Source organism: Trifolium pratense, linkage group LG5, assembly GCF_020283565.1.
Source record: "Trifolium pratense cultivar HEN17-A07 linkage group LG5, ARS_RC_1.1, whole genome shotgun sequence".
NCBI lineage: Eukaryota > Viridiplantae > Streptophyta > Magnoliopsida > Fabales > Fabaceae > Trifolium > Trifolium pratense.
The window spans coordinates 2,803,880-2,819,660 of record NC_060063.1 but is presented as its reverse complement, the minus strand read 5'-3'; the positions used below and the strand labels follow the sequence as shown (position 1 = coordinate 2,819,660).

The following is a 15,781-nucleotide window of genomic DNA, read 5'->3' as shown; positions in this document are numbered from 1 at the left end:
TAGTTTGATTTTTTGTTTTTTGTTTGACAAACTCTCGATGATTATCTGTTAATGCATCGTGAGTTTGAGGGGAAGTGTTAGATAATAATATTATTAGGGCTTTAAGTATTGGGCTTTATATGTTAGTAGTTTAGTAGTCCATTAGGAATTATTATAAATTATTTTGTAATCCTTATTTTGTTAAGTAATGCTATTATAATATTATTGAAACCCTAGCCGTCACTTTGTGTTTCTCTCTGAACTTTAACAAGTTTGTTTGAAGTCCCACATTGCTTATGTTCCCGGGTGGTTAAGTGTATAAATATGTGAGGGCAACCTCACCCTTTGAGCTAGCTTTTGGGGTTGAGATCCAAGCATATTTAACATGGTATCAGAGCCGGGTTAAGGACTGCAATGTGGGCATTTGACCCAGGACCACGCTAGGCGTGAGGGTGGGTGTTGAATATGTTGTTGTGTCGTTGGAGTTTGTTTGAAGTCCCACATTGCTTATGTTCCCGGGTGGTTAAGTGTATAAATATGTGAGGGCAACCTCACCCTTTGAGCTAGCTTTTGGGGTTGAGATCCAAGCATATTTAACATGGTATCAGAGCCGGGTTAAGGACTGCAATGTGGGCATTTGACCCAGGACCACGCTAGGCGTGAGGGTGGGTGTTGAATATGTTGTTGTGTTGTTGGAGTTTGTTTGAAGTCCCACATTGCTTAGGTTCCCGGGATGTGAAGTGTATAAATATGTGAGGGCAACCTCACCCTTTGAGCTAGCTTTTGGGGATGAGATCCAAGCATATTTAACAGAACCCACATTATGCTTTACTTTCAGTTTACTGATTCAAAGGCAAAAGTGGCATCAAAACTAACAAAACCCTGATTGAATTAACTTAGGGCCCATTTGGATTTTGCTTGTTTTTGAGCTTATGAAAATAGTTTATGCAAATAAATAAAGTTTTATGTTAATTCATAAGTTTTCACTAACAAAAGTTGTATCTTTATAAGCTATTTTCTCATAAACTACCTTGAAAAACTAATAATATTGCATAAAAGATAATTTATTTGCATAAGCTGTTTCGCATAAGCTCAAATATAAACTAATCCAAACGGACCCTTTATCTACTAACTTAAGCATTTGTGTGAGACTATTTGGAAGAGTTTATAGAAACATCGCAGGACATGATATTAGGAAACCAGTTACGGTAGAGAACTTGTTAAATTAGGAACCTCTAAAGGTAAGGATGACCATTAAATGTTGAACTCGTTAAGGTAAGGACAGGAAATAACGAAGGCTAAACATAGTTTAATTGATTCACCCTAAACAGATTACAATAGAAGTAAGTATAGTTATACCAAACTTACTTTAATAGAAATTAATCTCCAGATAATGCGTCAATAGTAAGCAGATATAGCGACAGTTACCAAGTAGGAATTGGGGAGGAATTCGAAAGCACTTAACCTACTTTTATCATCTTGAACTCTTTCTTTTATCTTTAGTCTTATACTATCTAACCCTGTCTCATAACCTTTTTCAAACAAACAAAGCGAAAGCAAAACTATCTTAATTCCTAACCGAAACTGGTAGCTTTGGCACAATCCCTGTGGAGACGATAACTTACTACTTGATAGTGATTTTGTACACTTGCAGAGCCACCGTCATTTCCTTAAGATAAGATTTTTTTAACAAAAAGTTCTTTTTGGATTTTATTTTTTTTTATAGTTTTTGCAAGTATCTCACTACAGGGATTCCTAGACATGGGGGATGGATTACAAGGATCACTTAAGTACCAAACCTTTCATAGCCAGAATCGCCTGATAGTTCAATCTTTGCAAGAACGAATCTTTAAAAAAAATTTGTATTTTTCGAAAATAATATTTTTGGTTTTTTTTTATAACTACTACTAATAAGACTAACTATAAAATAAAAATAAAACTAAATCTGAATTTTTTTTAATGTACAATAACTACTAAAAAAATATATATATAATCAAATTAAATCTTTTGGTAGACTTTTTTTTTTATAATAATAATATTAAGAAATAGAATCTAACAATAAAATTAAACAAAATCTATTAATAATAAAGGCTAGATTTTTTTTTCTATTTAAATTTTTTTTATTATTTTTTTATATAGATAAATTCCTAATATAACTCAAATTGTCTTGTTGAACAAACAACAATCCCCGGCAACGGCGCCAAAAACTTAATGACTCTTTTGCCAAGTGTACAAAATCGTTCAAGTAATAAAGTAAGTAAGATCGTCTCCACATGGATTGCGTGTGCAACAATTCAATTATCACTAAATTAGGATTAAAACAGTATATTTGGGGGTGTTTAAAGTTTGTTGGAATTAAAAGCATAAAAGAACAATTAAAGATAAATCAAGATGAGAAGGATAGTTAGGTTGTTTCGAATCCCTTCCATTTTCCTACTTGATAACCTGTTATTATATTTCACAATTTAAATTAAGTCTCGTTCATCACGACGAATTAACCCTTGAATAGTAATAATCACTCCCGTGTCTTATTACCCTATTCACTAATAACACACTCCCTAATCCGTTAGGTGAGTAGTAAATTATGAAAGCATTAAAGATGCGCGTTAATTCAAAAGTCACAACCGCAAAACTATGTATCCCTACAATAGCCTGCAAGTTACGTATCCCTACAATAACATTGTTGAATAATTATCACCAATTCGAATATCAAAAGAATCTCCCGAAAACAATCGATATCTAGATCAATTTATACTAATGAAAAGCATTAAACATGGATGACAATTAAATAATTAATAAAGACGGAATTGCAATAATATAATAACCAATTACATGATCAAGTAGTTCGAGGGAAGTTCATCTACTAAACCGAACCTAAGGAAATTAGTTACTCATAAGCATAATTATAATAAAAGAGTTAGAAAATTACACATACGAGATAACCTCGTTGAAGCGCGAGGAAAACTACTCCCGATGATGGGAGATTGCCTTCCTAGAGAGCTTTTAGCTCTACTTCCTTCTCCTCCTATTGCTCCTTAGAGACTTGTAGTTCTCTAAACTTTTTAATGAATATTTGTGAAGGAGGAGAGCTTTATTTATAGCTTTTTTGGACTTGGGCTCCAAGTTACATCGTGGTACGACGTAATCCATCGTGGCACGATGATAACGTTAGAATTGGATTTTCGCTTCAACATGAAAGTTGTAGCTCTTTGTCTTGGCTTTCCAACACATGGTCACGGGACTCGATCCGATACTCGTAGCTCCAGTTATGGCATTTTTCCTACGATGTGGTATATTCAGCGTATTTCTTCCTTTTTTGCCCTTTTTTATGCAATTTCTTCAACTCTTGCTTCTTGGTCAAGTAACTTCATTCCTTAGGTATTTTCCATGTTTTGGCTATCAAAAGACTACTAAAACTACTAAAAACTAACCTAAAATACTACTAATAACATCATATAATTTACTGTCATCACACTAAGAACAGAAGGTGTTTGTGTTAAGTCCTTTTCAAATCCAGGTTCACTATTGCAATTTGGTGGAGTCTAGATGATGATTCTTGAGCTAATATGTTTTATGTACTATGATATATTGAAAGCTTTATCAGTATAGTGGTATGGTTTGGAAGATATTTTTGGTTATAATGAAACTTTGGTTACAAAGTGTTGGAAAGTATCTAGCAGCAGTGACTTGTTGTCTTGTTTGGAGCTAATTGTTCAAGTTACTTATGTCTCTGCATCATTATTCAAGCTTTGTTTGATAATTAGTTGCTCATATTTGTTTTTTATATTTATATTATTAACCCTCTAATTTTTAAGAAAAAAAGTCGATAATCCAAAGTTAGGCCCGATCAAGAATGTAATTATCCTACATTATAAAAAAATAACCTATAAATATTTTTGTTATACCCCCAACTAGGTATATTGATTTTTATTCGATATTTAAGTTTGTCATTATATTAAGGTAAAAATTTATTTAGAATAAAATATTTAAAAATTTATTCTATACTATTATTAAAATATAAGTGAAACTATTGTGTTTGTGTTATTTCTTGTAAAACTTATTAAATGAATAAATTATCAATGACAAATAATGACCCCCTGTATATTTATTAATAAAAAAATTATAAATTTGATTATGAATATTAGGGTCATTTAGTAAATTTGGTAGTAATTAATTTTATTATATTTTTTATAATAATTTTATTATTATATTGCCAAAAAAACTTTATTATTCTTATAAAAAAAACTTTATTATTATATTTTTTATAATAACTTTATTATATTATTATTAAAAATTAGTAGAAAATTTGGTGGTAATATTGTTTTTTTTACTGAATATTGTTTTTTAATGAAAAATATTTGTTTATGTTTCTATTTCTATATTTATATTTTTATGCAAATATTCATTTATTCTTTCCGTAGTTTTTTTTTATTCATATCTTTAAGCATAAATATAATGTTATGTTTTGTTTATATATGTAATCTGATTTATTCTTATTTTTAAGCATATCATCTGTTATATTGTTCCTGTTTATGTTTTATATAAAACTTGCAACGTGGTTAAAAATAATAAAGATAAATTAGTAACTTTGGTGTTAATAGACTTTAATATATTAGTAGTAGATAAGAAAATGTATCAGAGTTTAAACTAAAAACAATATGAAAGTTTGCTTGTATAGGAAAAGGAAGTGAGTATAGTTCCCGTGAGCTTGCTTAGCTAGGGATATCGCACTATATGTACAATTACCAAAACGGGTCCCAGCAAAATAATTGTGTTTAAGTTAAAAAAAAATTTAGAGGAAGTAAAATACTTAAAATGGATTTGTTGAAAAATAAAAATACTTAAAATGGGTATTGAATTAAAACATTTTTTTGACTAATTGAATTAAAACATTTGGGAATTTTTTTTTTCCACCCCAACAATTATACCTCTACCCCTACATATTAATTTGTTTTCCAATTTTACCCTTTACTATTTTGTTTAGAATAATTTTACTCTTTATTATTTAAGTTTAAAAGAAATTTGACTTTTAGTGATAGACAAAACTGTCACTAAAAGTAGAAAATCCGTAAATATATGTCATTTTTCCTCTACCGAAACACTTTTTCAAAGTAATTTGGTTCATTATTGTTTATCGGAACACCTTCTTTAATATTTCTGGTATAATTATTTAAATCCAAGAAATTTGACTTATAGTGACAAACAAAACTGTCACTAAAAAATAAAAATACGGAGATAACTCAACGGAACACTTTAAAAATATTTTCCGGTAAGACCATTAACACACGAGAACACTTTGCAAATGTTTTCCGGTAATGTACTCAACCATGGCTAAACTGCATAATTTTTTTAACTTAAAATCCAAAACAGACATGGTAAAGAGTGGAGAACTAAGAATTTTTTAAATTAAATAGTTTCTTTGTATATTATTAAATTGATTTCCACCGATTCATGAATTGAAATCACCGATTCATGAATTGAATAGCATCATGTGCAATACCAACAAATTAAGGACAAATTTTGCAGAATAATCAACATAACCAATTAACCCACCACTGTAAACTAGTCGCGCCTTTGTGAATATTTGCCGCCGTTACAGAGTCGTGTGACTGTCGTAGCTACGTTTTCTTCGCCGCATCTGCAAATAAATTCCTCTCTTCAACACTTGCACAATGAATCAAACTCTACAAAAATCCACAAAATCAAAATCAAGATAGAGTTCAAATTGAAACTGAAACTAAAATTGAAATTCTGAAAATGAATTTTAATTTTACTACCTTAGCGAGTCAGTAGAATCGGTGGCTAATTCATGTGTGTTACCGTTGTGATCGAAATCGTCCTCGTTGGAGCTATTAGCATTAAAGCAGTTACAGCGGTTACAACCGCATCTAAGAGACCGTTGAGGCTCTAGTGTTAACTGGAACACTTTAATACAAACAGGAACAGTTTTTTCCGGTATAAACGAGAACATTCCATTTTTTTTCATACCAGAACACTTTTGAAAAAGTGTTCGGATAAACATTCATAGTTTTAACTTTTTACCCACCGAAGTGTTCCGGTAACTTTAACATACCGGAAAAGATAAAATTTACCGGAAAAATTATAAAACGACAAAATAAAAAATATTAAAATATACTAATAAATGATAAGGGTAGAATGAGTATTTAAAAAAGGAAAATGCTAAACAGTGCCCCCGGGGCACTGGTTAAGCATCTTAAAATAGAAATTCTATCTCGAAATGCGTGCATTCAATGCCGCAAAGTACAAAAAGTTGTATTTTCAATATAAATTTTATTTTTTATTTCCTTTTTAGGTATGCTTAACAAGTGCCCCGGGGGCACTGTTTAGCATGACCCTTTAAAAAATATGTTGGGGTAGATGGAAGATTGTTGGGGTAGAAAAAAAATTTTCAAACATTTGTCAATCAAATACTAAGTTAACGGGCCGGGTTGTTTTTAAAGCCCGCCCAATTGTTCCACCTGTAACTAGGGTTGGGAACAGGCCAGACCTTGATAGGCCTGAGCCTGGCCTACGATTTTTCTTTAGGCCTGAGCCTGGCCTACGACCTATCAAATGTCATTTTTTTTGGTCTGGCCTGAGCCTTTTAAAAGTCTGGCCTGACCTTGTAGCCTATTTAAAAGCCTGTGTTACATTAAAGCTTCTCTATATAGTCTTTTTAAATAGGCTAAACAGACCTTAAAAAGTTCACATTTAAATTTTTATAGTTTCTACAACATTAAGAAAAAGCTAATAATATGATTAGCACAATAATTAGATACTACTAAAATAACAAATACGATTACGACAAAGTCGCCATAATACAAATTGTTTACTAAGTGTAGTCAGCAACAAGCTAACAACCAAAATATAGGATGAGTTGCTACTTGCTCGAGAGAATGAGAGATGGAATGGAGATAAGATTTCTACTTTTAATTTATATGCGTGAAATATAAAAACAAATATATTTTCTCTATTTTGTTAAAAAAAAATATTTTCTCTAATATTTTGTATTTATATAAATAATATTTTTTATAAGATATAAATAATTATTATTATAAACAGGCCGGCCTATCAGGCTTCGTAGGCCTTTTTAGAAACCTAAGTCTGACCTATTTATGTAAACAGGCCGTTTTCAAAGCCTAAGCTTAATATTTTTAATAATCAGGTCAGGCCAGGCCAGACTTATACAGGCCGAAGGCCCATGTAGGCCGCCTGACCTATTCCCAACCCTACCTGTAACCAACCTAGTGATAATGCTGCAACCGTGAGAACAAACAGTGAAACAGGGGAGTGAAGAATTGCAAACAGCCAAATCACGCTTGCTCAACTGAAATTGAGGGGTGCAAAAACAACAATCCAAAACGACGACGTTTAGCGGTTGAAGGCTCGGGGGTTATATGGTAAAAGAATAGGAGAGAGAAAGATATTTGTTCGTTTTCCGTAAAACCCACCCCAAAACCCTACTTCTCCTTCTTACTGTGATTTCTATTATCCTTTTTCTTCTTCTTCTTACACTGTCTGTCTCACATCCAACTGATTCTACCGAAACCTTCATTCATGGTAGATTTCTTATCTCTTCTCTCTTTCACGTTTCCAATTTTTCTGTTTCTTATAACCGCCACATCACTCAACTAAAATCATAACCGAATTCGAAACAATCACAGTGTTCAATCAGTTCAATTTTCATCGCTTAGTTCTATTTCCGATTCGTTTCGGTGTATATAGAGTATAAACTGTACTCAATTTTACGATTTTCTTATGTGATGCAGATGAGAGATACATAACATACATAACACTGAGCGGCGAGATGAGAGGAAAGGGAACGATTGTGCCACCGAGTTATTCTAGCGGTGGAAAAGTTCTTCCAAGAGAGAAATTTGATGCTACTTCATCTTCTTCAAGATATGATGATATGGAAGTTCATGGAAACGGTAAGAGAAATCAAAAACGGAAATGTCTTGAAGAGTTGTATACAACAAGTCGCATTGTAAATGATGGTCCTGCTTTGGGGCGCGAGTTCGATTCTCTTCCTTCAGGTGACTGTTTCTTTTTTAGAATGCTTAATATTTACCGAATTCTTTATTCATTTTGTATTAGAATCAATTAGAATCACGGCATTGTTGGTAATTTTCTGTATAAATAGAAGGTACTCGTGTTTGGTGGTTGACGGTGGTTAGTGGAGATCGGAGGTGGATGCTGTGAATTTGTTTTAGCTGTTTATTAATTTATTTAGTGAAATTGTATAAATTATCTCAACTATGTAATGCGTGGAGATTTTGCTAAACTAATGATGTTAGGTTACTTCTGTTTGGTAATATTTGAACTCAAGTATTTAGTTTGTACTTGTAGTATTGAATTATTTGTTAATTTTTATTTTAGAATATATTATACTTTACCTTACCCGTGAATCGTGATCAAATAATGTATGGATTATGGGAAGTCAATTAAAAAAAAAAAATTGTATAAAAACTTTAGGATTCCTAAAACTTGGGAGGGTTGTCTAAATTTCCAAATGATTTTTTTTTTCTTCTTCTTATTATGTATAGTTACAGTAAATAAATAATTATAGTTTTACTTATTAGTTATACTTATGGATAGTTCAAATAGAATGATCATATTGTAGGAAGCAACATATGTAGGAACAACTTGGTGTAGATGGACATGGACTGTATCTCTTTTTTGTCTAAATTTTGTATTAGACGAACTACCTTCTATTTTGCAATTAACCTCTAACCTCGTCCTGTCTTTTTGAGTGGAGCGTAGAATAGAAAAAGTATCAAGTTAAACTATGTACTCCCTCCGATCCATATTATTGACTAGATACATCCAAAATTCTATGAATCTAAAAAGTAAATTTCTTCTTATAATAAGGACCGGAGGGAGTATTTATTATCTTTTAAATTATAAATGTCATCTAACTTTTTGAAAATTGTGTGGTAAAAGTGGGATTTTTTGTTTCATTTCCTTCTACTATTGCACTGTACCCAGCAAATGTACATAAATTATTAATTTTTTCTATTGTTCTTAGTATACCGTTAATTTTCATTTGCATCTCTCTGTTTTAGTTTTTATAACTTGCTTTATTTTGTCTCTGGTTAGGATCCAAAAATTACACTGCTGCGTGTCAACAGGACCAAGAGCCCGTCAAAAGGAGAAAGGTAACTTTAGGCATCCTGAGAGTCTTTCTTATGTTTCGTTTTACACTCCACTACATTTGTGTCGGGTCTTCTTTTCCCAGGCTTCCAAGAATGCAATTCAAAATCGTCCTAATTGTAATACGAAAGAACCTGTGAAGAAACATGGTATGGGCAAAGGTCTGATGGCAGTTTGGAGGGCAACAAATCCTGATGCCAGAAACACTCCAGTTGGTTTTGGGTTTGCTGACCGAGAAGTTCATCTAACCTCTAATTCTAAAACACCAATGTCGACCAACAGGCCACGGAAAGCAGTAACCACAAATGTAAGTTATTTAAACCAGTGTGATACTGTGTTCACTTTGTTTCTCCCCTATGATAATAAATCCTGATGTGTTCTTATTGAACAGGCAAAACCAAGAAATAAGATTCCAAATAGGAAAACTACATTACAGGAGAAGAGGAAACAGTTCGTGCAAAATAGAGTGGTAATTAAAAAGTCAAATGTGCATTTTTGTGGTAACATCGGATGGTTTTGCAAATTTACAACCTACTCTTATCTGGCAGGGTGAATCAAACCAATATGTGACTCAAAACCAGCCTCCCATAGAAAAATGTGAACTTGCTTTAGATAACTCAATATCCGAGGAGGGCTTTGATCAAATTTCAATGTTAATCGATGATGAAGAGTTAGAGCTGAGAGAGTTACAAGAAGGAACTAATCTGTTTATTTGTTCAGATCAACTATCTGCCAGTGGAATGCTTGGTGGCTCACTTTGTCCAGGTAATTTTGGAGAGAACAAGTATCACCTAGTATTATGTGCTATGTTAATGGCCTTTGGAATGTTCTGATTATTACTAGTTACTGTTTGTTTGTGGCTTTGATAGATGTGCTAGTCAAGTTCCCCCCAGGTGCTATCAAGATGAAGAAACCTATACATTTGCAACCTTGGGACTCCTCCCCAGAATTGGTGAAGAAATTATTTAAGGTGCATATTATCAATCAGCTGTGACTAAAAGATCTGATATTTTGAATGCATGTACATTTGTTGGAATTAGAACATAGAATGATCATAATAGTTTATACTAGTATAAAGGAAATTCCTCCTGATCTAGTTTTGACAAGCTTTTCTTAGATTAACATGCTTTATCATTGCCAAGCTTTACTTTACTGAAGTTTCTAACTCACATCGTTTTATATTCTTTTGAAACATTTTCAATAGAAAAATACTTCAATTTGACATAATAGCTAACTCTATTTTTGGCAGGTGTTCCACTTCATTTATACATACGCTGTAGTTGTTGATGTTTGTCCCTTCACTCTCGATGAGTTTGTTCAGGCATTTCATGATAAGGTAATATGTCATCTTTGACTCAGGTTTACGTTTTGCCAGCACAGTTTCTTATTTAGTTCTTACTAGAGTCATATCAAATTGTAAATAACATCCCAAATGTCTTTCAGGATTCAATGTTACTTGGAAAGATTCATGTGGCCCTTCTCACACTGCTTCTATCTGACATCGAAGTTGAGCTTTCTAATGGGTTTTGTCCTCAGTTAAATAAGTCATGCAACTTTCTTGCGCTACTTCACTCCGTGAGTTTCCTCATCTCATTAGCAGAGATTTAGGTTTTGCGTTTTTGTTTATTACATATATACAAAATGATTAACAATCTAACACTGTATTTGAAAGGTTGAAAATCAAGAATATTCCCTTGACGTTTGGAGAAGATCTCTAAACCCTCTTACTTGGATTGAAATACTCCGTCAAGTGCTGGTAGCTGCTGGATTCGGTTCCAAGCAAGGTTCCTTACGAAGAGATGGCCTTGGCAAGGTACTTCAAACAAGCCCATTTTATATTTGACTTGAGTTGACTATGTTTATATATTTTTGTGTGGATAGCTGTATTTATGTTAAATCGAACACTCTAGAGGGCTGTTGTTATTATTATTATTATTATTATTAATTTTTTGTAAAAGGCTTCCTGATGTCTTGTTCTAGATGGAACACATCTGTTATCTTGTCTTGTCATGTACTTTAGCAGTTTTCATTGTAAAATATTATTTTGAATCTTAAATTTCATGTTACTGAAAGCTACAAGTAATATATGCTTAGTCATCAAAAAAGTAGATTCCAATCTGAAATATTCAGAACATATGTCAAGTTCAATAGATTCTGGTCTTGAACTACAAAACTATTGACAAAAAGTTGTTAAGCATTTACTTAATTTTCTACATTGCAATGTAACCAGCTCAATTATTAGAATCACTGTTTTCTACACATTAAATAAAATAAATTTGCAGCCATGATATGCTGTGGTTAATCGGTGGGAATGAAAATGAGCGGTCATCACTTTGTAGTGTGTGAAATTTAAATATTAAATGTCTAAATATGCTTGGAGTTCAGTGAGTGTTGTTTATTATTTGTTTTATTTTGTTTCCACTTTCAAATTTCACTGGCTTTGGATTTTGAGGTATAATTATGTGTGTGTTTTTTAAAAAAAAATAGGAATTGGATATTCTTGTAAACTATGGCCTATGCCCTGGCACCTTGAAGTGTGAGTTGTTTAAAATCTTGTCAGAACGAGGTAACAATGGGTGCAAAGTTTCTGAGCTGGCAAAGTCAATGCAGGTAACTAACTATTTTGTTTAGACAATAATATTTGTCGTTATACTGATAAATTTATAATTTATTTTGATTCTATGTAGATTGCAGAATTAAACCTTGCCAGCACAACAGACGAACTAGAGTCTTCAATATATTCCACACTTTCAAGTGATATTACTTTATTTGAAAAGATTTCATCGTCTGCATATCGATTGCGTATGAGCACTGTTTCAAAGGACAATGATGATTATGAGTCAGATACAGAGGACTCTGGAAGTGTTGATGATGAGCTTAACAATGATACATGTAGCAGTGGAGATGATTTTGAAAGCGGTTCAATAAACTCTAATATAAGAAAATTTAAGCGTGATAACAATCGTAAAGTTAAACATAATAGGCTGAAAGTTTACACTGAAATTGATGAGAGCCGTACAGGAGAAGTGTGGTTGTTAGGACTGATGGATAGTGAATACTCAGATTTGAAAATTGAAGAAAAATTGAATGCGTTGGCAGCGTTGACCGGTCTTGTTTCATCCGGAGCCAGCATCAGGTTGAAGGTAAGCCACTTACAATTCAGCGAAGCTATATCTTGGCTTTGGATTGTCTCCCCTTCCAATCCTCTCCCTTCCCCTCCCAACTCCTGAACATTACTAACTGAATACATGATTTTGTAAACTTTTCATAGCCTATTAAATCCTGTATGACTTTTTTTTACAGGATCCTGTAAAAGTTACAGCTGATTGTAGTTCTAGTATCCCATTACGTGGTTCTGGAGCAAAAATTAAGAGATCAGTGGTAAAGAAGCCCGGTTCGTTTTTTAACCCAATTGAACAAATGCAATGTATTAAGGAGGTTCACATGAATTCTCACCCCGGTCCAGTAGATTCCTCATTGTTAGTCTCAAAATTCCATACGCTGGAGGCAACCTTTAAGAAAAGAAAAGGTTCAGATGATTCACACCCCATACAATCAGTGTTTTTGGGATCTGATCGTCGGTACAATAGATACTGGCTCTTCTTAGGCCCTTGTAATGTAGGTGATCCTGGCCACAGGAGGGTATACTTTGAATCCTCTGAAGATGGCCACTGGGAGGTGATTGATACAGAAGAGGTGAGTTTCTTAGGTTTTCTTATCATGTTTTGATATAAATTATTTTCTGGTATATTATACATAGGATGAACAATAAAGAATTAAACTTACACAATTTTATAGGTCTAGTGTGACTGTCTTATGGGGCTTGTTCTTTTAGTACTGATAAATTGTTATATATATGGTCAACCCGTGTGCAGGCATTGTGTGCATTGTTGTCAGTTCTGGATGATAGAGGGAAACGTGAGGCTCTTCTTATTGAATCTTTGGAGAGACGGCAAACATCTCTATGCAGATATATGTCCAGGATTAAGGTTAACGATATTGGAATGAGGTGTATGTCACATTCTGATCAGTCTGAGCTGGATAGGGTTACAGAAGATAGCTGTTCTCCAGTATCTGATGTAGAGAACCTGAATCTGGCTGAGTCTGCTAGAGACTCTATGCCGTCATCTGGGGCAGTGGTAATTGAAGCTGGGAAGAAAGCAGAGGAACAACTGGAAAAATGGATCCGTGTTCAAAATTACGATTCATGGATTTGGAATTCATTTTATTTAGATCTCAATGTTGTAAAATATGGCAGAAGGTCTTATCTTGACTCTCTCGCCAAGTGTAGGAGTTGCCATGATCTATACTGGAGAGATGAGAGACACTGTAAACTTTGCCATATGACATTTGAACTTGATTTTGACCTAGAAGAAAAATATGCAATCCACATAGCCATGTGCAGGGAGAAAGAAGATAGCAATACATTTCCGAATCATAAAGTCTTGTCATCCCAGATTCAATCATTGAAAGCTGCAATTTATGCAATTGAGGTGTGTTGCTATTCGTCTGCATCAATTTTCCTCATTCAATCATGCTAGCATTGATGTCTTGTATTTTTTTAATGTGTAAGATCAATTCAATTTGAGGTACAGATACGAGGTCTGCAAGTGTTTTATAGTTGTCTGTCTGGGAAAATGATACTTGCCACCTGGTTTTATTTTGACAGGGTTGTCGGTGCTATTTTGGAAAATATGACAGATAGTTTGTTACTTGCATATTAACCTGTATCTCTGCCTTTTGATCCGCTTTTCCAATTTTTTTAGATCGTATATTGAAAAGTGTTGTGGTTTACATTTGTTTTTAAGCATACTCCTACACTGTGCAGTCTGTTATGCCTGAAGATGCCCTTGTTGGCGCGTGGAGGAAGTCTGCCCATAATCTATGGATCAAAAGGCTTAGACGCACCTCGACTTTAGTGGAGCTTTTGCAGGTTTATTTTTAACTATATGTTTGATCGAATTTCCTTTAGTCCATGAATTTTATTTTTTGCTTTCAATTTCATCTATTTTTTGTTGAATTTGTTATTTTTATAGGTTCTTGCTGATTTTGTTGGTGCCATCAACGAGGGCTGGTTATTTCAGTGCAAATTTCCAGATGGCGTGGTTGAAGAAACAATTGCATCTTTTGCATCAATGCCCCATACTTCATCTGCCCTTGCTCTGTGGTTGGTGAAGTTAGATGCCATAATTGATCCTTATCTCGACAGAGTCCAAACTCAGAAGAAACAGGGAAATGGTAAGAGCTAAAGACTTTTGACAGTATAGAAATCACAAGTCTCATGGCATGAGATATACTTATTGAGGCCATTATATTTGGGTTTTTGCTGCAGTTTGCATTCATTTTAGACTTTTAGCCAATCTACTTGAAAAATTAAGGATAAATGCCCTATGAACTTCTGTTTATTGTTTCATCACTTTATGGTTCTCTGCCTACTACCCTTCTTCCTTTTTCTCGTTCTGTAAAGATTGGCATCTGCTCTATTCGAGACAAGCCAAACTATATAAGATGAAACCTTCTCTAATAGACCACAACAGTAAATGGGGCTTCACATATTCACCGAACCTTAACATTTTTGTTTTGTAACTAGGAATAGGGGTAAATCGATAGGGTACAAATTTGGAAGTAAAATATTGAGCAAATTATGTTAGAAGGAATATGCCACTAATAAAGCGAGGATAACTTTTTTCAATTACTTTTTTCCCCTTCCATCGCAGATACTTCAAATTATACTGAACAATGTCGGTTTCTTTTTTTCAGGTAAGCATGGTTCTGGCTGACAGGCTTACTTTTATACAAGTATAAATACATTCATGTTATTGGAATTGAAGTGTGAAGGCACCACCTGTTCCGCTCGATGACGCTCCAACTGTTTAATCTTACTTGATCAGAGATGTGTTTTGGCTTCAATTGGTTCTTTGTATTTTCAATGACAACAATTTGATAAAGGAAAAACTGTGCACGTCAAATCACAGTAATTTTTTTCCAACTTTGGTTTCTCTTTCTTCCATGTATATAGGCAATCCGGTTGATACGATGTATAGTTTTAGGTTAGAACAATATTGGGTAAGTTGAGTTTTTGCTGCGTAACCCCCACTTTGTTTGTACACAAGGCCACCCCGCGGTTCTTTATGGTTGTTTGTGCTTTGTGGTCTTCTCTTTTGAGAAATCAATTTTGCCTGCATATCTTGCAGAATAATGTAGACTGATTAAATAATAATTTGTATTACGAGTATTATTAGCATTGTTTCTAAAAGATCATAAATTGAGCAAGTTTTTGTCCCCTTCGATTGTTGGAATGTGATTTTTTTTAATAATGTTTCAATCACCCTAAAAACCGAAATATATATATAAAATAGGAAAGGTAGTAAATGTAATAAAAAAACAAGACAAATAGCAAGGTTATCAAATGTTGGAAAAAGAATGAAAAATTATAATGGTACTCTGTTTTTTGGATTCAGATTATCTACCTTTAGCACGCCAAAGACAAGCTGCATTTTTTTTTTGATAAGCTGACATTTGTTTATTTTAGTCTGTTAGATAAATCGGATGCTTTAGAACCTTTAGGTACCTCTCATTGCAATGCTGTTGGTGCCACCTGCACTCCTCCAACCAGCCATTGCTTCAACCATCGACACTCAACCTTGGC

General features: G+C 33.5%; 1 protein-coding gene across 1 annotated transcript; it reads left to right on the top strand.

The window, feature by feature from the left end:
• The first annotated feature begins 7,393 nt into the window (after positions 1 to 7,393).
• LOC123884006 (homeobox-DDT domain protein RLT3) lies at positions 7,394 to 15,542 on the top strand. Its single transcript, XM_045932983.1, has 17 exons — positions 7,394 to 7,539; positions 7,749 to 8,015; positions 9,079 to 9,137; positions 9,218 to 9,439; positions 9,524 to 9,601; positions 9,681 to 9,897; positions 10,002 to 10,102; positions 10,382 to 10,468; positions 10,576 to 10,707; positions 10,805 to 10,945; positions 11,620 to 11,742; positions 11,820 to 12,275; positions 12,436 to 12,828; positions 13,008 to 13,625; positions 13,961 to 14,065; positions 14,169 to 14,370; positions 14,893 to 15,542. The coding sequence occupies exons 2-17, from the start codon at positions 7,787 to 7,789 to the stop codon at positions 14,910 to 14,912; spliced, it is 3,183 nt and encodes a 1,060-aa protein (XP_045788939.1). The 5' UTR covers positions 7,394 to 7,539; positions 7,749 to 7,786; the 3' UTR covers positions 14,913 to 15,542.
• Positions 15,543 to 15,781: the final 239 nt, after the last annotated feature.

Excerpts from the sequence above, each read along its gene's own strand:
- LOC123884006 (XM_045932983.1), top strand. The coding sequence starts at position 7,787 with ATGAGAGGAAAGGGAACGATTGTGCCACCGAGTTATTCTAGCGGTGGA. Across the intron at positions 9,898-10,001 it reads TGGTGGCTCACTTTGTCCAG|ATGTGCTAGTCAAGTTCCCC; the intron begins GTAATTTTGGAG and ends TGGCTTTGATAG. Across the intron at positions 11,743-11,819 it reads AGCTGGCAAAGTCAATGCAG|ATTGCAGAATTAAACCTTGC; the intron begins GTAACTAACTAT and ends GATTCTATGTAG.